The sequence below is a fragment of the Pleurodeles waltl genome, chromosome 8 (assembly GCF_031143425.1).
Source record: "Pleurodeles waltl isolate 20211129_DDA chromosome 8, aPleWal1.hap1.20221129, whole genome shotgun sequence".
In the NCBI taxonomy this organism is placed as follows: Eukaryota; Metazoa; Chordata; class Amphibia; order Caudata; family Salamandridae; genus Pleurodeles; species Pleurodeles waltl.
Window position 1 is genome coordinate 314557177 of NC_090447.1, and position 20732 is coordinate 314577908.

Here is a 20732-nt window from a genome sequence, read left to right on the forward strand (position 1 = left end):
TCTCATTAGAAGGCAAATTCTAACCAACGTTGTCATTTGCCACAGGGCATGGATATACCATCAAAGGAGACATTTGAGATTTGCTGTGAAGCTCAGAAGTGAAATCTGTGCCTCTCATGCAGTAATGGCGTACGGTCCTATGGTCCTACAGCACTATAAGTGACACCATTAGGATTCAATTTCCTTGAAGATGCTTGAACCACCAAGTACTCTACAGCAGGGTGCAGACAACAATTTTGCATTAGAAGCTGTGTGCCTATCGTGATGAATAATTTATTTGTGAACTGATGGTCTGAAAAAGTATTCTTCTAAACCAGTCAACACTATTTTGAAGAGGGTGCTGTGTCACCAAAGATGGCAACCAGATTTCTGTAAGAATTTTGGATTGGTCTTTAGGAGGGCAGGGAGGCTTCAAATTATCTTCCTCTCTGTGCCGAAAATCTGAATTGTGACTTAGCCAAAGAGTTCTTCGTTGGGTGTGAAACTCTGGGTAGGATGTCAGCAAGATGATGGTTTTTAAAGGAAAGTTTTACCCTCTTACTAGCTACCTGAGTGATTTTCACTAATTATGAGGGCTGAGTCATTAAAGTGAATCCCGTTGGCACCTTAGACAGAGAAGTGACTACCAGGATAGAGCCAGTGGAAGCATGGAGTGAGACGGTATTGGACCTGGAGTTACCAGGTCAGAATGCTCTAGCCCACCTTTGCGAGCTGGAATGGGCAGAAAGAGAGGAGGGGTATCCAGCATGCTCTACCACAAAGCCTATACTTGAGATGGATTAGTAGATGGAAATGCAAATTCTGATCAAAGCTTCTTGGAATTGGAATCTGCTCCAAGGAAAAAGTTAGTGAGGGAATGGTGGTGCCTACTTTCCAAATACACCTGTAAGCAGTACTGTTTCTTCAATAATAAATAATAGTATTTTTATGGTAACCAAAGATTGGCAATCCACCCATAATCCAATAATTCCAGTTTCTCAGTGGCATAGGTATAAACCTGTTTTACTTAAGCTGCTTGTTGCATTCAACATGTGTAAGGTATTCATGCTTGATTCCAGATCATGCACATACAATGAAACCAAAGGTGTCGTTAAAGCCGGTACAGGTTTTGCTCCTTGTGTGGCTCAACAGACTGGGGCTTTCTTTTGCTATTGTTGCTGTGCAGTACCCCTTTGTCCTTCACTACTTTTGGGTCCCAGAAAGCATGAGTAGACAGATAAGACATACATGCTATCATAGATGCAAGAAAGGTAATGGGCTGAATGCCTGCAAAGAGACTAACTGCTGGCAGTCGCTTAGGGCAGCATTTCAACCCACTAAGCCAACTCAGATGAGATCCAGACATACACAAATTATCCTTCGTCCTGCTCTAATATGAACACTCTTGGCTCTGAGTGGCCAACAGCATGCATTATCTCATGTTGGTCATGTGTTCACTGTGCCACTGGAACCAAGTAGCACCCAACTGAGGAGGTCAAACTAGGCCAAAACTGGTCCTGGATTGCTTCTGGTCCGATTAAGAGATGACCTGGCTAGGCAGTTCACAATGGACTGTTCCTACCGGAGCAGGACCAATGCTGATTTGCATAAGGCTTACTCTAATCAAAGGGCTGACTAGTGAGCAAACAAAAAAATATATATATATATTACAGGCTAGAATGCTGCCCTGAGCTATTGCCAGCGATTATACTGTTTGCAAGCATCCTTCTTATCACGGTGTGTGCTTGATGAAGCAACCCAGAATTAAATGCTAGCAGCAGCAATAGTAAGAAGTTGTCAAGTATTGTACAATAATTTTCAACAGCTTTGTCATCACAACAATAAAGTGTTTATTACTCACAGTAATTACTATTGCACTCCTAGTATTTTGTCTGCCTACCGCCAGACTCTTGGAATGACTAAAATCATTAGTAACAATAGGTAATTTTGAGGTCCAGGTGCATATAGGTCCTGCCAGAAGTCAGGAGATGCTACTGCATGTCTTCCAGGTTTCATAAATATAATCCCATTTCCTACCCTTTCATATTAAACTAGGTAAAGCAGAGCTGGCGGAAGGGTTGTCTGAAGAAAGATAATTAAGGACGAAAAATAAAATGTAATGGAAAAATAAAATGTAATGTAATGAAAAGTAAAATGTGATGTAACAAACGTACCCATCTAGCTTTCCTTCTCCAGACTCGCAGGAAGATTCTGTACCTCCAGAAGTCTTAGATGGAGAAGGCAGCTAATGACAATGAAGAGGCTTGTTTGAAAACATTCTTCACTAAACCTGGTGAATACACTTGGAGCAACAGTCCATATTCTTCATATAAAGCATGTTACTACTTTATAAACAATATTAAGCAAGCGCTAGTGCTATAAAGCCAATCATCTTGGCCCTTACGCAATCTGTTTTAATGCCTTCTGCTCCAACACACAAAGCACTCTATAATGCAAGAAGCAAATCCAGACACCTCTAAAATATTCTCCATTTTTTTTTTAAGTGCCTATTTTGAATAGGGTGCGCCCTGTATAGGGAGTTGGTCTCGTCTGGGTGCAGTGTTTACAGTACTGTTGACTGGATCAATGACTAGGTCTACTACGAGGCTCTGTAACTCAAGGAAGAGAAGCACTGCTAATGTCAAAGGAATCAGCCATTTCTCCTTCAAATACTGAACTGTAAGATTATCCGTACAAGAAATATTTGCTGTGCTTTCTATTACATATAGTAATGGACTGTATGCATTGCAGGAGATCAGTGGATAGATAAAACACAGCTACCTTGTTTGCTAATATTTTCTGTTTCAATTTAATTCTGGTCAACACTGTTCATTATTTCATCTCCTCATATTTCTGACTGGAAATATTCAGAATATTGTATTAAATCTGCTTTAGTGACAACTGAAGAGGGATTGGTGCTGTCTGCTCATCTGTGTGTGGATCTATGATTGCTCTGCAATGGATTCTCAACATGGTTTTCAGTGCTATCTATGAGCTGGATGAGGTGTAGGAATTTGTAAAACGATGCCAGGGTTCTTAACTTGCTGGAATTTTTTTATTCTGCAGTAAAAGATATGTTGGAATTTTGTTTTGCCAGCTAAGGTTCACTCTCTTCTGCCTCATTTACACAGTCCTGATGGTGTCAGGACCACAACAGGCCAAAGCATATCCAGCCTTGCTATTGCCATCCTTGGACAAGAGTGTCCCGTGCGACTCTAGAATGTGTGACCCTGTAGGGTAAAACACACCACCCTGGACTCAGTGCTCCTGCAGCGTGCTCCAGATAACTTTTACAGGTGATTCATTGGTCCAAGCTCTCCCCCTTAAAGGTCAATCGAGTACACAGCCACCGGCCAACACATCAATCAAAAGGAAAAAGGTTTGCACTGCGTGCCATCACTTCTAATTACTGACGTGTGATAACAGATTGACTCATATTTCTGGCATTACCTTTGTGTCCTACTGTGGCTCAGTGTACAGCTGTCATCAAGCTGCCACCCTCAGACCGAAGGGGGGAATTATAGGACTAACAGGTCCTGTAGTAATGTCTATTCTATCATCTCCTACAGTATGTGGATGATCGGGTTTCTGGTGCTATGGATGTCAGAATTTGTCTACAACAATGCCCCTCATAAGATTGCAAAAAATACTCTAGAGAAGCCATAAAAGTCTACCAGCAGTAAACAGATGCCCATCAGCGTTTGGCCCGGAAAAAAAGAAGCAAGATGTGATTACCTACAAAGAACCTACTTTTCAAGGGACATTGGAAACTGCAGCTCAGGTACTTTGGTCCATGAAGGTTTGAAAAACCATGTCACAGTGACAGTTAAATTGATGCTGCTCCGCAACCTCTCAGCCCACCATGTGTTTCACAAGCCTTTCTGAAAACTTATTAAGTGAGCATCTATGCCACCAGCCCCACACCAACTGTGATTGGCCATCCACAGTCTGAAATCAGAAAAGTGCTTGTGTCTTTTTATACTGGAAAATGTATGGACTTGAGAACAGAACCAGAGAGCCTGCCACTAATTTCCATGCCCTTGGTTTGCTTTGACAGTCCCAACAGCAATTCTCTTTTAAAATGGAACCTGTAGGGAGGGTGACATTTTAATGAGGGTTACTGTCAGAAACATGACCTCCACCTTCCATTTTTTTCTCAAATGTGCACTCCCTTCCGAGGACTGGGCTATCGTACTCCCCTGTGTCTCCATGTCCTGGTACCTTGCACAACAGACCTACAAACCACAACCTCAGGCAGTCCCACACGAATCTGCCTCCATATAACATGCATCTGAAAGGCTCCTGGGGGGCCCATCTGAATCGAAGGCACAGAACTCAAGAAACTTCCTGTGAGTTCAGTAGGTCTCTTGGAAAGAAGGCAGCCTTGTTAGGAATGGAGACACAGCATAAGGCAGGCCTGTACTTCTGGCCACATTTGCCTTTGGCATCACCAGGAGTAAGGCAACAAACCCAGCAGTGTTCATTACTCCAGCTGCCTTTCTAGTTTTGCTTGTGCAAGTGAGCTTGTACTTGGATTTCTGTGAACATCAGGCACCTCAAAGTTATCGTAGAAATAGTTCAGTATCTAAAATTAAAATACTTATGGATAACAAAGAAAAGGTTGATGTTAGCCTGTAGTATATTGTGCTACAAATTTTCTCTTGCTGTGTAGCTGTTTTAACACACCTGCAGGCTAAGACTGACAAATGCTTGGTTGCAAACAATTATACTTGAATTTATGACACTTTATCTTTGGGTAACTGGAAATATTCCACTGCTGAGAGTCATTTACCACTGGCCCAGCACATTAACATGTATCTAAGTAACAATGTGCATGAGACGTTTAACTCAATGGAGGTTTCTAAATACTTACTTATGAAGGCTTCTAGTCACCTGCTTTAAAGCCAGTGACCTCAGCAAAAGCAACGTTTGCAACACGCTGTAATTAGTTACAGCACCTTAGTTGTGTAGTTACAAGATTGTTTCTACTGAGTATCACCTTGAATGTGCAAACACAGTAATCGTTTCTCTTGTCCTACATTTTCCCAGTGAAGCATGCCTAGATTCTGTTTCCATTTCCCACCGCTTTTGGGGCAGGCCCCTTTGCACGGCAAGTACTTATTAACTTGTTTACCCAACAGATCTTCATATTATGTTCTTTATTGTAGCAGAACTAAGAATACATTTGGGTAGTTTTGGGGATTTCAATCAACCCACCACACTGATTAAAAGTCAGACCTAAAAGGACCGGCCCCTTCTACCCTTGGAAGAATCAGTTGATGTAATTTGTTCCGCCTACTCAGTGGAGTACTGGAAGGCTGATCTACATCAGCCAATCATACGTTAGTGTCTAATTACTGCTGTGACACAAAGTGCGGAGGGCCAAATGACTTTGCGGTGCTGATGTACAACCCATCAAAAGCACCATTTTGGCTTTTATTCTGTGCCACTGTGTTGCTACGGCCTCTGGTAGGGGTCAACAGCTCAAATGCAGAACATCCGTGGCTGGAACAGAGCAAAATGTCCCCAATATAAGTCCAGACCAAGGTTTACAAATGCGTATGGATACTAGGCAAGCCTCTCTTTTAGGCCACAGGACTCTAGTTCCAACATAGATGTGTGCCAGTATTAGTCGTGGCATGTTATAAAGCTAGGTACAGCAACCTTGCCCTCTTATGTGGTTTGGGTATGCTTTGGGCAGTGTGCCTCTGTTACAAGCACTTTTTTGTTCACTTCAGCTCTTTGAAGTCCAGAGTACAAATCTTTTCTCGCACTCCTTAACACTCTCGGATTTCCAGAACTGCCTACAACAAGGGGCACTTCACTTCATCCTCCTAGGGGCAGACAACTGCAGGTTTACGATTAAGATAGGGGCTTCTATTGCCTTAAATATGACATTTAACGCAAAGAGTCTGTCGATAAGGGTAAGATGGAACATGATGTATTCCATATGTGGGTAGGGCCCGTTGCTTACTCTTTGCAAAATATTCCAAAGTTTGGAATGGTGCCCCTAGAGAATAGGTACCCCATGAACAGGTTCAATGAATTCAAACATAACATCAATTCAAATATAACAAGTAATGCTCAGGTGATTGAGTCTAAGTGCTTCCGGCCACAGTGTTCTTTAATTCATAGAATATATTCAGCTCTGTATATGAGGTACAGCCAACATGTGTGTAGGCCTAAATGGCATGCAGACCTGTGGCTTTCTCAAGTCTGTGAATGCATGTACAGATATGTACAATTCATTAGAAACAGTAAGAACTCAATATTGATTGGTACAGGAAATGCAAGGTTCAGGTTCAGGTTTACTGATTAACATGCATGTAATTCAGAAGAGGAGCACACTTAGTTTCCACACTGCAAAAGCACTTTAAACAGTGACAGTGTGACATTGGTAGTGGGTGACAGTACAACTTTTCCCCCCTCCCCCAATTAATAAATCTAGGTATATGGGGAGAGTTAACCCTTGATCACTACACCTCCCAACTGTGTAATACGGCACTGATGGCTGCCAGAGCAGATCGCTGGCAGAGGGAAAAGTTCCAATGATAAAATGATGGGTGGATGTTACGGACTGGTGCCAGTATGCTGAAGAACTAGTCAACGCAGCCAGGCGGTGTCCGGATAAGTTTACCAAGGTGTGGGGACCAGGCAGGGGGTGGACAGGGATTGAATGACTAATGTAGAGGTATAGACAAGGAGGCCCACAGACCTGGAGATGTATCCACATGGGGATAAGAGAGAGGAAAACCAGTGAAGCAAGTCATTGACTGGGCCCAGTCCGACCATTGATATCAGACTCTCTACTACCAAAAAGAGACCAATGTAATTGTATGAATGACTGACATGCTGCAGTGAGGTCCATTGTTGGGTTTGATGTTTGTCAAGTTGTCATAAGACAAATGCACAATACACAGATTTACCAAACAATGACAACGAAAATAGATGAGCCCTGTTGGTTGGTATGTTATACTCCCAGAAAGAAGTGGTTAACAACTTCAAGCGTAGAGTCTGTATGGGTCTGAAGTGGGCAAACAACTAAAGAGCAAGGTATATGGTCAAGTGTTATAAGGGCTATCTGACGAATCAGGTTTGAAAGTCAGCTATTAGATGGATGAGAAAGTATGAACAAAATAAATGAAGCAGTTTGAAACTTAAGTAAGGGAAAGATAATAGTTAATTTGGCTGGTTGGACTGGCTCAACTAGTTGATCTAATGAAGCTTGAAGGGAAAATTAAAGGTATCGTGACTGGTCAGATTTTGAAGGGCCAAGGATTACTTATTAGCCTTATTAAAGCCACAGGGATAACGTCCTACTTCCAAGGAGCTTGAATAAGTGCCATTAAGGAAAAAGAGTGTAAAAAAAAGCCTGAGTCCAAGAGGGACAATAATTGAAGCAGCTGAAAGAGAATAATTGGCTGCAAAATGAAGTTAAAAAGGAAACCACAGTGGGAGAACAGTGGTGGAGTAGACATCACTGCACTGTTTGGTTGTGCTGGCGCTGCTCTTAGACTGGATATGTATATGTTTTTGAAAATAAAAAAAATGCTTTAAAAAAAAATACAAAATAAAAATAAAAAAAGGAAACCACAAGAAAGCATATAGGAGCAAAGGGTGGGAAGTCAGAGCAACCATGCCTCGGGTTTTGGGGCACACCTGTGTAAAAAAGTCTCTCTTACCGTCTGTCACAGTAAAGTGCATAGTGATAGGCCATCTCCTCTGGTTTGGATTAATTGTGAAAATATTCATATGCCTAACCATACACCACTCAGTTCATGTAAATAAGCCTGTATTGGAAGGCTGCCCGCAGTCAGAAGTGACATTGTGGTCACAATGGCTGGCCAGACAAGGAAGGGCAGGATAAGATTGGGTCCATTTGTAAATGGAAACATCAATGGAGTGGAGTGACGTAGGTAAAAAGTGGGTGTGAGGGTTGAGACAGTCCCCTCAAGAAAACTAAAGTAAACTGCAAAAAAAAAAGTTATGTCCTAAATCAATGTTTGGATGGATTTATACAACCAGCAACTACTCGCAGTCCGAAGTGACGTTTGAATCATGGCAGGTGTTTAAGTTTGGAATGGCAGAACTAGATTAGGTTGAATAACCTTATGGAGGAAGTGGGAGGCACAAATAAAAGGCATGTTGGAGGATATATGGGGTTCATTTATGGATTCAGTATGTTATTACAGCCTAAATAAACTGATGTAAGGAAGTAAGATTAGATGCCCGTTAATGAAAGACACAATATGAATAGACTAGGGCGGAGGACATTTAAGGTGAAGGGTGGAGTTGAGAAGGTGTAGAACATTGTGGCAACCATGTTAGGTTGGTGTGTAACACCAGTCAGAGTAAGGATTCAACCAAGTAAATCTTAGTTTCTGGTCTGCACATTACTGGCTTGGTTGCGTAGGTTGTGGGAATGTGTCTCATCGTCCACAGACATACTTAGATGAGCTATACCAGATAATGTGACTATGTACAGGCTTTCTTGATGGACATGCCCTTTCATGGGGCCTAGCTCAACCAATATCACACTACCGGAGAGTTTAAGGGAGATGAGCAACATGTATATGGTGGGAAACAACCCATACTAGCTCCCTCTTCATAAAACTAGTTATCACAAAAAGGATAGTACCACCTGGGCGGACTCAACCTCACCGTTAGAAGAACGGGAGGGAGTGCGTAAATATATTTTATCTGGAGATAATCCAGCTAAACTAAGGGAATATAAAAACACCTAGGCAGCTACCTGTGTGTGGTCTACACTTAATATCTAAGGCAACGGGCCTCAGATTCCAGGAGGGGGAGTGTCCCCTTATAGTAACACTTACATCAAAGGAGGTGCTCGCTGTGCCCCTAGACCGACCCCTCGCTGGACCGCTTGAGGTGCAGACAGGGGTCGGTCTAGGCGCACAGCGAGCGCCTCCTTTGATGTAAGTGTGACTATAAGGGGACACTCCCCCTCCTGGAATTTGAGGCCAGTTGCCTTAGATATTAGGGCCTCCACGAGGTAGTCCCTTGCCAAGGTAGGCCCATTAAATCAATCCCCCCCCCTTTATGAGGGGAGACTCATCTATCTGCACCTTGCATGATGGTTAGGGATCCTAGGCCCTGAAGAATGCCCCCAGACCTTCCATGGCTCATAGTAGAGGGCTCAAACATGTCGGCCAATTCTTAGAGAGGCGACCCAGTGAGTCCTCATTCTCACCGAGGTCTCCTGCCTTTGTTTTCAGTTACACCAGCAGATACCACTATTAAAAGTGTAGACCACACACAGGTAGCTGCCTAGGTGTTTTTATATTCCCTTAGTTTAGCTGCATCCCATTATCTCCAGATAAAATATATTTACGCACTCCCTCCCGTTCTTTTAACGGTGAGGTTGAGTCCGTCCAGGTGGTACTATCCTACCTGGGTGGGTCAAATGATGAAGCATGACACTATATAGTGAGTGAGACCACCTAGTCCGCAAAAGGAAATCCCCCCGTCCCTCACTCACCCTACACAGCACCCACACTGCGCATTTTCTACACCCAGCGAGGTCTAGGAGCCCACGGATAATCTCTCGTGAACATAGCTCCACATCATTGGTGAACCCCATACCTTTTTGTAATAACTAGCCTAGCTCATCCTACACTGTCTGAGTAAAGGATGCACGAAGAATCTCCATTAATGTTGTCAAGACTCCATGTGCCATTTTCCAAACGGAATGGAAAAAGCAAGCCAGTACAAGAAAAACAGTTTACCAGTAGAGGCTTGAACCACAAAGCTCTCAATGTAGGGTGCTGTATTATGAGCTTTGGCTCGAAGGTATTAGTGTACACCGTCTATCAATGGGGTAACAAACAGCCAGAGCTGAAAAAGGCTTTGGACAAGGCTATTGAATAGAATCAACCAAAGCCTTGTTGGAAGAAAAGAGAAGCTCAGATGAAGGCAGTCTTAATGAGATCTGTAAGTGTGTTACCTTTAGTCTCTTCAGTTGGAAGAGGAAGCTGCAATACTTTGGCAGCCCTCCTAGTAATCGCAAAGGAGGCACTTTTCTCAACCCAGGGTCCATGCAGAGATTCAGAAGCAGGCTACGTAAATGGGCTACTAACATTTCACACATCTAGATATAGACCAGCATCAATATAATGAAGCAGGAGCAAACTGTCTTCCATCTCTTCTTCATTCTCATAGTGTTTTACTGGGCCAGGCATTTGAACTGTACCACAAACAGATACAGAAATGGCTTCCATCCTCTTGATATACTGATGTTAGGGAAGGGGAGCCAAAGGTGAGCCGTCTTCTACACAGTGCTGCTCTGTAGGGATTGTGTAGTACTTCATGAGGTGCACCTACACTAAAAAAAGGTAAAAATATCGGGCTAGCACCAACAGATCCTTTGCCCATGTTGGTAGAACCAGAGGCAGAACCGATGAAGCAAAATCCAGTGTAGCCTTTGCATAGGAGTAGAGACACAAGAAAGTGCTGGTGGAGGAGTAGTCAAGACATTCAGCACCGGGGAGGGCACATTGGTGTAGGCAACTGGGTACCTGAAGTTTACACGAGGCCAAAAAGAGTGCCAAGAGGAACTGAAGTTGAAAATCTGCAGCATGGTCTCCTTGAAGGCCACAACTTATTGCACAGTTGACAATGGACTGAGAAGCTTGGAGCACAATAGCTCCATATTAGGTACTGGTTCCAAACAGGTAGACAAGCTAGGTTCCACAAATACCAACATTGTGATCTCTCCCAAGAGTGGGAGCACTGAGGAGCTCTACTTACCTGACAAGGGCCACTATTAACCAGATCAGCCTCGTATCCTGTACTCCACGATGTAGAGCATGTCATCATGTGAGTGTCCATCAGAATCTCAAACCTATTTGCACATGTAAGTTTGCCCTATACTTTCAAAAGTTGGTTTTGTGCTCCTAAAAGATTTACTTGCTTAAAGACTTTCATGTAAGAAAATCTACTCACAGCAGTTGGAAGTACATGGAAAGCAGTAGTAGCAGCACTAGAATATCATTTGAGTTTGAGGATACACACAAATTTTAAGTTTATAAGGGTAAACACCACATCCTTTGCAACCCACTCAGGAAAAAGCCCAACATGGACTAAAAAGGGCATGAGGATCATTTTTTCCAGGGTGGGAAGGTAAGGGACACTCCGAAAAAAAGAGGAGAGTTTAGAGAAAGAAGTTTCTCCAAGGAGGAAAATATTTGTTCACTGGAGAAAAAAACAGAAGCAAAACATTTTAATAAGGGAATCTGTATTTCTGCTTGATAGATTTTCACATAAGAAAATACATGCTTGCGCAACCAGCAATCCTGCCTCCATTTTTCTGTATGCATTAACATGCAACAGAGGTTCAATATAAATAACCACAAATAGTTAAAACGTGCAAACCCCAAAGAAGGTGATACAGAGAAAGATGAAGCCGGGTTAGCAAATCTAATGATTGCTGAGGCCGATGTTCCAAAATTAGGGAGTTTCTCTCAATTTGGGCTTTCCAAGTGTGGGTATTGGTAAGTCTCCCCGAAATTAACAAATTCGGCCACCCTCTCCAAACCCTTTCCTTCCAGGATTACGCTACCCTTTATTTTCTTCCCGGAAATTAAATACCAAATATATTCGGTTTTGGCTCTGTTTATTTCTAGCCTATGCCTCTTACAAAAAAGGCTGACCTTCTCCAAGAGGGAGCATAAACTGTTTGGCGGCTTTGAGAAGAGAAGAGTGTCTTCAGCAAATAATAGTCCTCAGACCTTCAACCCAACCATTTTGGGTGAATTGTTCTCAAAACCTATTGGATATATGATACAGCCACTTATAAACTGCAGGAAGAGGGTTGGTACTCTGCAAACTGGGATATCATCTTTAGTATCCACTGTTTACACCCAGCCTGACCCTGGAAAAGTTATCTGTGTACAGCTATTTAGTAAGATGCAAAGGACTAGGTGCAATCCTAACTTTATAGAATACCTCCCACAATTTCCTCCTCGGAACAAGATCGAATGCTGCCGAAGGTCTACAAATGAGACATGTAGGCTGCCTTGGTCTATGTCTACTGTTTTCCATTTTATGGTTAGAAAGCGTAGTACCCAATCTAACATGATGGTATTTGCTTTGAAACCAGCCTGATAATGAGTAAGCACCATATTTTCAGATATCCACTCTTAAAACCGAGTAAGGCACCTGCTATGGCATTTGATAACCATTTTGATAACCCTATAGCCCTCATATTTTCATCTCTGAATGAAACAGGTCCATGGGGATTTTATCTAGGTCCAGGGCTTTTCCAGGTGTGTTGGCAAGAATTGCATTTATGGTATCTTCCACAGTAAACTCGATCTTCTCTCTGTTGTCCCTCTCATTCTCATTAGATGCTTTAACCAGTGTGTTATCAGAGTTACCTTCACATTGGGATTCAAAGTAAAGTGTTGAAAAATATTCCACACATTCTCCTGGTTGAATGCAAAATTCCGGCCATGAGTGGCACTCAAGCCCTCCGTGAAAAGCCCCTACTATCTTTCCTCTTGGCCAATTCGAGAAAATGTTCTCATATTTTATTTTCCCACTTTATCTTAGAGGTTTTGATAGTAGTTATATACTTCTGCCTGCATTCAATTATGCCCCTCCTTCTCTCCTTTTTTTAAAGCCTTGATGAGTGCAGTTTTTGCCTCCTTGTATTCCTGTTAAACAATTTATGTGACTTAACTGGATGTTTGCAATTTTTATTAACCTTCTGAATGACTTGTTTTAATTGTTTCAATAACTCTTCCTGGACAACCGTGAACTGGGAAGTTGTGCAAGCCTGGTCCTCTACAGAGGAAAGGGCTGAAGCTGGTGTATTATAGATCGCGTGCATGGATTTAACTGATTTATATAAGTCCACCCATTTCACATTTCGCCTGCTGTCAGACAACACTAATGTTTCAGGGATAAATGCATCAGGACACGTCAAGTCTCTAATTAGGGACTCCTTAAATTCAAACACGAGAGGATCATGGTCACTTTCTGTTCTTTTAATGACCTTCATGTCAGCAATTTCATGCTAAATTATGAGGTTGGTCAAGTTATAATAGCTGTTGCTTGCGTAATTGCCTCTTTTTAAAGTCAGAGACAGCAATTTTCAGCTGAAATAGAGAGCTGAGAACCTATGTGAAAGGTTCCACCCCAGCAAAACAAAAATCTACCAAGACCTGTGATGAAAAATCCTGTTAACCACTGCACTAACAGTGTTTGATAGGCTTACCATCAGCACATGGAACTGCAGAATTTTTACCTACCCAATTCGATCACAAGAAGATTTATATGTGGTTATCATTCCCAGTAACAATACGTAGGAGATCATATTCTACACTTTTTAATTTGATCTACTCAGCCCTGAGATAGTCCAAGGAACGAAACTCATGCTGGCTGTTCTTAGTCTTTCACATAAAAATTGTTGTCTTATTTCCAAAACAATACAATTTAGACTAAATAGAATAAAGGAGCAAACCAGCCAAATAGTTTTCATATATTATTGTGCTCATTTACATCGGATTACTCTGGGTTACCATAAAGCTTATTTAAAGCACTGCACCTGGGCATAGCTTTTTCCAGTCATTAGAAATAAATGTTCAGACACCAAATAACAGTCCCAGACACGTATCACACTCATATAATATAGTCTTATTCTTTTATTCACTAGTAAGTTGCACATTGGTCTCTTGGTTTGTGGGCCTCTTTGAATCTGTTAGCTAGTTTTGTCCTCTTTGAGCATGAATCATCTTTGCTTCCATCCCAATGCAGTTTTTACTATCCAAATCCTTGTTTCCTTCTCCATCAAACATCCACTGCTGCCCTCCAAACAGCCATTATTCTGCTCTGATATTTCTACTCTCATTTAACATTTGATCTTTCCAATACTTTTCCACATAACCTTATCCTTTTGTTTGCCTCAACTTTCCAGCCCGGCCTCAACTTATTTTTTATCAATTTAACTCATCCTCTATCCTTCTTTACGCTCTTGATCTCACTTTTACTTAGAAACCTCTCATCTCCATTTCATTGCTCATGTTCCATTGTTTTTGCTTAACACTTTTTATGGATTTTGTGTAGTTACATCACATAGAACAACTCAATCTTGCATCCTGTACTTGCAGAGTTAAAACATACATGGCATTGTTTCCTCCTCAACAGGAGATTAAGTATCCAGGGCCCTGAGTCCCAGGCTGTAGAATTCCTACCATTTGTGCCACATTCTAGCATGTTTCTGAGGACATCCCTTGGCCCTGTATATGGGCTCCTCCTGTTGAGCGCACCAGTCCATTCATTCCTGCCAGGCACACATGTCTTTATTTTTATACCCATACCACTAAAAAGCACTCTGTGTTTAAATTCCTACAGTGGAAAGTCCGCAAAATCGACTTGCTTTAATGACAGATTATTTTTAGCCCTTTTATGACTGTAAAACTAGTACTGAGAGAAAAGTAGATACAAGACACATAAAAGAGACAGGCACATTCAATGCAGGATAACCCTCCCTATCCATTTATGTAAATAATCGAAAGCAGCAAATACATTTTGTTTACAGTACCTCATAGGCTGTTCCATAATGACATGTAAATTGGCTCTGTCGGTTGTTTTCTGCAACTTGTTCAACATGAGTGTAAAAAATTACTCCATCTCCTGAGCAGGATACAATCTGTTTGTCATTGGTTTGTGGCATAAATTTTGCACTAAATATATTTGCTCTATGTCCTGAGCGAATTGTTGTTAAAACCTGAATAACAAAAATATGTTTTAGACTGATGCTTGGAATTTCAATGTGTGCAAACAAATATATGACAATAAGATATATTAAGGAAACATTCACCTGTTACAATTGTACTTTTTAATGAACTAGATGATTTAATTTACTACTGGTTTAAAATATTTTGTTGTGAAATTAAAGATTCAAAATAGAAAAACAAAATATGCCTCATCCCAAAATGAGCATACATAGGGAATTTGTTCTTAGATGAGATAACACAGATTTTAAAAATTGTATGTATAATTGATACTTAACATGTGGATTCAACTTTGTGTCCTTGGATTCATTCTCACATAAACAACGGACATCGTTCTCACTACAGCTCTTTCAAGACAATTGTTCCTGGACAATATTATGTCATGCTAACGGCCAAGAGCATCATCAGCAAAACGCAGAAAGCTTTCAACCGTCACAACACAAGTGGTCGACTAATGGTCAGCAGCAAAGCCCTAAACATATATAAAATAGAATTTACCAAAATAATCTTGCGGAAGAGGCCTCGAGAACCTGAACAAAACAGTTTGTAAGAATGGGCACAAATAAATGTTGTGAGATTTTTAAGTAAAATGTCAATTAAACATGACACAAAAATAATAATATCTCAACTAAGAAGGAACGGCCTCTTTGTAGGGAGTGTGCAAAGTTTTTTAAATACATTTTTAATTCAAACTATTGTGACATTTCTGATTTTCACCAATCGCAATGTTTGCAAAGCTTTAGTGTGTCCTTCTACTCTGCATTTCTTTCTTCCACAAAATAATGTTCTTAACCAATAAAACCTAGTCATGCAAATGTAAATGTATTTGAACTAGTCTATGCACCCTCGCTTTGCAGAGGAGAGGAAATGTCTGTAAAGTTCATCCTCTATGTAGAAATATTTTGTTGGCAATAAATGCACCATAAATGTTTTTAAAAGTTACTAGTTTCAGGTGGATGTGAAAACATACCCAGTAATGTTAAGTTCCACTATATATATCCATCAAGAAAAAGTGTGTAACCATACTTTTGTATATGTTTATTAAAATATTCACTCAAAACCACCATAAATATTGCTTTCTTCTGTACATTTCTAATTCAACATGTGACAAGATTGGGATGTCCCCTATCCCCTTTCCTTTTGCACTTGATATTGAACACCTCCACCCTCCAATGCCCAATTGAGGGATGGAGGTGGAATGATTCGATTGAGGATACCACTGCTCTATACGCGGATGTCATACTTGCCCTTGCTGACTCCTCGACTTCAGGCTCTTGGGTGCTTGAAATCCTGAATCTTTTCAAAGGTGCTTCAAGACTCCAGGAAAACCGAAGCAGATCACTCCTAGTCCCCCTGAACAGCGACGCTGCAGTGGTTAACAGGCAATCTGACATTCCGATCTGCTGCCTTAGCTTTAAGTACTTAGGTGTTCAACATATCAACGGTATTTGAGTTCACACGCTCTCTTAACCTCACTCCTCTGCTTCGGATACCCAAAACTAAACTTGCCACTTGCTCTTCCCTCCCCTTTAACATTCTTGGTCCAGCTGCACTCACAAAGATGATGCTTCTCCTGCGCTTCTTATACATCCGACAGAGCTTTCCGCTTCACATCCCTAAAACCTGCTTTTCTAAAATTACAGTGCAACTTTGCTTCTTTCTCTGGAAATATAAGCCACTACACATGGCCAAATATTGGTGCTCCGTCTACGACGATGGTATGGCAGCAGTAGATAGTTGTATATATTAATGAGCGTCCCAGCTCTTGATCATCAATGATTGGCTAACCGCGGGCTGGAGCGAACCGGCCTACCAGCTGGAGCTAGCTCATCTTGGCTTGGATGGGGTAATGCATTACCTCTACAGCAGGCTCATCGCTCTTTCCATCCCAGAACTTAAGAGGACAATTTTTGTGGTGTGACCAGCTGCTAATGACAAGGAATTGACCCAACAGACTCCCCTTTGAGGGGGTGATGGCTGGAACATACGGCACGTTTTGAGGGGTTCAGACAATGGGACCACGGTGTTGGGTCACATATGGAGAGGCTCATATATAAGCTACTTTGCAGACCTAACGACCCAATTTACACTCTCCCAAACCAAGTTTCATAGATATTTAAAATTGAGACACGAGCTCCAATGCTATCAATCTGCCTTAATTACTTTACCGGAATTTAGTCCCCTGGAAGCTAAATTACTGGTGGGAAGCTTGGGTTGGGGAGGGATCTCCCAGCTCTACCACTCCTTAGGTCTGTAATATCCCGACAGGACTGGACAGCATTTGGCAGAGATGAGAAAAATGAGTTGGAGATCTAAATGACACATAATGGTGGGAAGCTTGTAAGGCTCCAAGGGAACTTGTCATTTCAGCATGATTAAGGACTTAATTGGGCAGCAATACAATTGTTGTTTTATTTACTGTTGTTTCGTTCTAAAACAATACAAATTTTGATTGTAAAACAAATATTGTTTTCTTCTGTTTAAAGCTTCTTCACACAGTATTACATGTGCTGATAGCTCTGCAGGACCATGGTAGAACTGGGAAACATGTTACCTCATTGTGTAGATTGCACATTATCTGTAAGTATGACCTTGTTTTCAAACCTGGCAAGGGAAGCAGGGTTTCTGTGAGAAGAATAGCATATTTGTGGACATGAATTACATCTTCCCTCCACCTCAATTTCAATGTTTTTTTTATTTCAGCTGTTATTTTCTGTAGGAAAACCTTGTAGGATCTACACAAATGACCCCTTGCTGAGTTCAAAAGTTTGTCTACTTTTCAGAAATGTTTAGCTTTCCGGGATCCAGCACTGGTTTCACACCCATTTCTGTCACTAACTGGAAAGAGGCTAAAAGCACAAAAAATAGTAAAAATGGGGCATGTCCTAGTAAAATGCCAAAATTGTGTTAAAAAATGTGTTTTTCTGGTTCAAGTGTACCTGTTCCTGAAACTGGGAACTAGTGATTTTAGCACCACAAACGCTTTGTTGATGCCATTTTCAGGGGAAAAAACAGAAGCCTTCTTCTGCAGCCCTTTTTCGCATTTTGTGGGGGGGGGGAACCTGAAATTTTCGCTCTATTTTGGTTAATTTCTTGGTCTCCCTCAGGGGAACTCACAATCTCTGAGTACCTCTATAATCCCTAGGATGTTGGGAAAAAGGATGCAAATTTGGCGAGGGTAGCTTATGTGAACAAAAAGTTATGAGGGCCTGAGCACAAAATGCCCCAGATGACCAAAAAAAAGGCCTGGCAGCGAAGGGGTTAAAATGTTTACCAGATAGGTAAGGGAAGAAGCCACAAAACAACATAAATTTTCACTTGATTTTTTTGAGCAATATGTTAACTGCAAGGGATAGTAAAAGCATAAAATTGAAGGGCGATTGTGGTTAAGAATGAAAGAAAAATCAACTTACCTTTTTGTTGTAAGGATTACTTATCACAAGATGTGTGTCATCCGAGCCTGACAAAATATACTCTCCTGTGTCATTCCAAGATATAGAATTTACCTATGCAGAACAAAAAGCATATTCAAACGTAAACATAATAAAGATTTTTTTTTTCATTATGTCAGAACAATAAAGTATGTATCTAGAGCAGAAAGATAAACAGGTTTTATTTGGGGTTCTTTTGTGTACTTGATCAAGAAATAGGATCTAGTCTTAGGCACACATAGTCAAGATAGGGTTATGGACAAAGCCTTTTACTGGTCCACTGGCAGGCAGAAGAAGGGTATCTTGCAGCAGAGAGGGAGGCTCCATCCTTTCCTCCCAGATGATTTTGAAGTGGCAGGGACTGATCAAGCGTGGTAAAAGAGGAACTAGTATTTTATTGTTGGGGGACACTCACCCACCCCATTCTACCAATATGTTCCCATTATTAAGTTAGCATGCTTTCCTGTTAGCAGTGAAATCTTGTTACTTTTGTGCCTCAGTCAAGGCATGAGCGCCGACATCGGCAGTCTGTTTATTACTCATATCTTGTTGTAACTGGTTCTCCACTAAACCTAGTTTACTACTGGAAACAATGTCAGAATGGTTGATACACCATGATGCTAATTTTTGTTGATTATGTTCGTAACTTAATAAAAAATATTATTACAAAAAAAATTCCCATTAAGTTCTTAATGATGTAATTCACATGCATCGAGGTCCTAGCATTCCCTCAGTTTGTTTGAGTTAGAAATCCCAAAATGGCATAAAAGAACTTTAATTTGAAGGAGTACCTGTGTAACCTCCAATCCCACCGACTACCGTCCATTTCAGCTCAGTCACTACCATTTCTCAAAAACATCTATTAAAGTCCAGCTGGACAGCAGAGTCTGTTTGTCTGGCAAGGCAAACTCCACCCTCTGGAACCACGAATGTTTAAAGCCTGCTCCCAACACACACACATCTTCTTCTTCTTCTTCTTCTCTCTGCCTGCCAATGCAATGAGCTTCCTTTCCAATTTCTAGTACAGATGTATTGCAGGAAAAATTTCAAGAGTCTGCTTAAAATAGCACAGGGTTAAGACGTTGTCATACAGACCAAAGTTAAATATGCATCTAGGGCCTCTGCAGTTGGATGAGGCATACATTATCCCATAGGAAATGGTCATTTACCTTTGGTAACAATCTTTCTGGTGAATACTCTATACTTATTCTGAGTACCCCTGGCACTAGACTGGATCTGGAAACTTTTCAATGGCTCTCTCACGTCAGTAGAAGGGTGTTGGCTCTGTGCCAGTGCAGGTAAGGTAAATATAATATAAGTATATTCAGAAAGTATGTATGTATAAAGTATGTTTATTATTATTCTTGTCCATAAAACACATAAATACGCAAATAAAACAACGTCCCTATCACAAGTCATAATTATTCAAGTTTCTCAAGCATATTAAAAAATGTCCCAACCCTACAGCAAAATCAAATAAGAGCATATTGGATAACATGCTGAAGGCATTGTGTCTTCTTTGAATCCCATATTTTAAAAACAAAGGCTTTAAAAATGCACGGCACAACCTTAAAAATATAGGAGTATCTATTATATGATCCACCGCAAGAAACGAAACCAATGTGATGTCACTAGAGCCACAAAACGCACACCCTGGCACCTTGTTGTCAGTCTCCTATGGATTATTATGTGCCAAGGAGGCAGAAGGACAAAAAAGATTTTTGGATGGTTTGGTCCATTACCATCTTTCGAAGAGGAAAGGAGGATGGATTGGTGAGGAATCTGCTGGTAAATACAGTATACTCCAAAAATATTGTTACCGAAGGTAAGTAATATTTTTTTCTGATGGATGATTCTGCATGTTACTTTCTCACCTTTTAAACAGCTTACTTAGCAGTAAGCCCACTTGGTGGAGGGACCTGAAGGGATGATCGGACAAGGAAGTTCTGGAGGACTGAATAGGCAAACAGCCATTCCATCCCACTAGTGAATCTAAGCAGAAATGCTTAGAAAAAGTGTGAAGAGAAGTCCATGTTGCCACAGATTTCAACTGCAGGATCTCCCCTTGCTAATGGCAAGTTAAAATATTTGGCCATGGTTGTATTGGCCCTTATATCCTCAAGTGCTTATTTATGAGCTAGGGCGTAACACATCCTAATACATATTAAGATCCACCTCGATAAGGACCCCTTTTAAACAGTTTTCCACTTCCTTTTGCAGGTTTACCCAAGGAAGAGCTGGCCATCAATCCATAAATCCTTGGTGTAGTCAATGTAAAAACTAACTGCTGGATTTAGACCCAGTCTGCATAATCTTTCCTCTTTCTCAGTGGGATGTGAAGGAGTGGAGGGGCTCAAATGGACAGAAGGATAAAGGAATTAACTCAAATAGAATTGGATCACCACATTAAGTAGAAAAGTGGCTCTGGATTGGAGGTACCTCCTTGCCAAGGAAAAACAAGCACAGTCCTGCATCTCAGAGATGTGTCTCACCAAAGTAATGGCAAGTAGAAAAAGAGTTTTGAATGTCATTACCCTTAACTGGAAACTATGAAGTGGTTTGAAAG

General features: G+C 41.1%; 1 protein-coding gene across 6 annotated transcripts in view; it reads right to left on the bottom strand.

Annotated features, from left to right (window-relative positions):
• The window catches only part of DCAF6 (DDB1 and CUL4 associated factor 6), a 622202-nt gene that overhangs the window by 487724 nt on the left and 113746 nt on the right, over positions 1-20732 (bottom strand). For all 6 annotated transcript variants that reach the window (XM_069204156.1, XM_069204153.1, XM_069204157.1 and 3 more), the window contains 2 exons: positions 18149-18241; positions 14543-14728 (listed from right to left, as the gene is read on the bottom strand). In XM_069204156.1, the coding sequence (XP_069060257.1) occupies positions 14543-14728; positions 18149-18241 (279 nt within the window). The remainder of the gene's footprint in view (positions 1-14542; positions 14729-18148; positions 18242-20732) is intronic.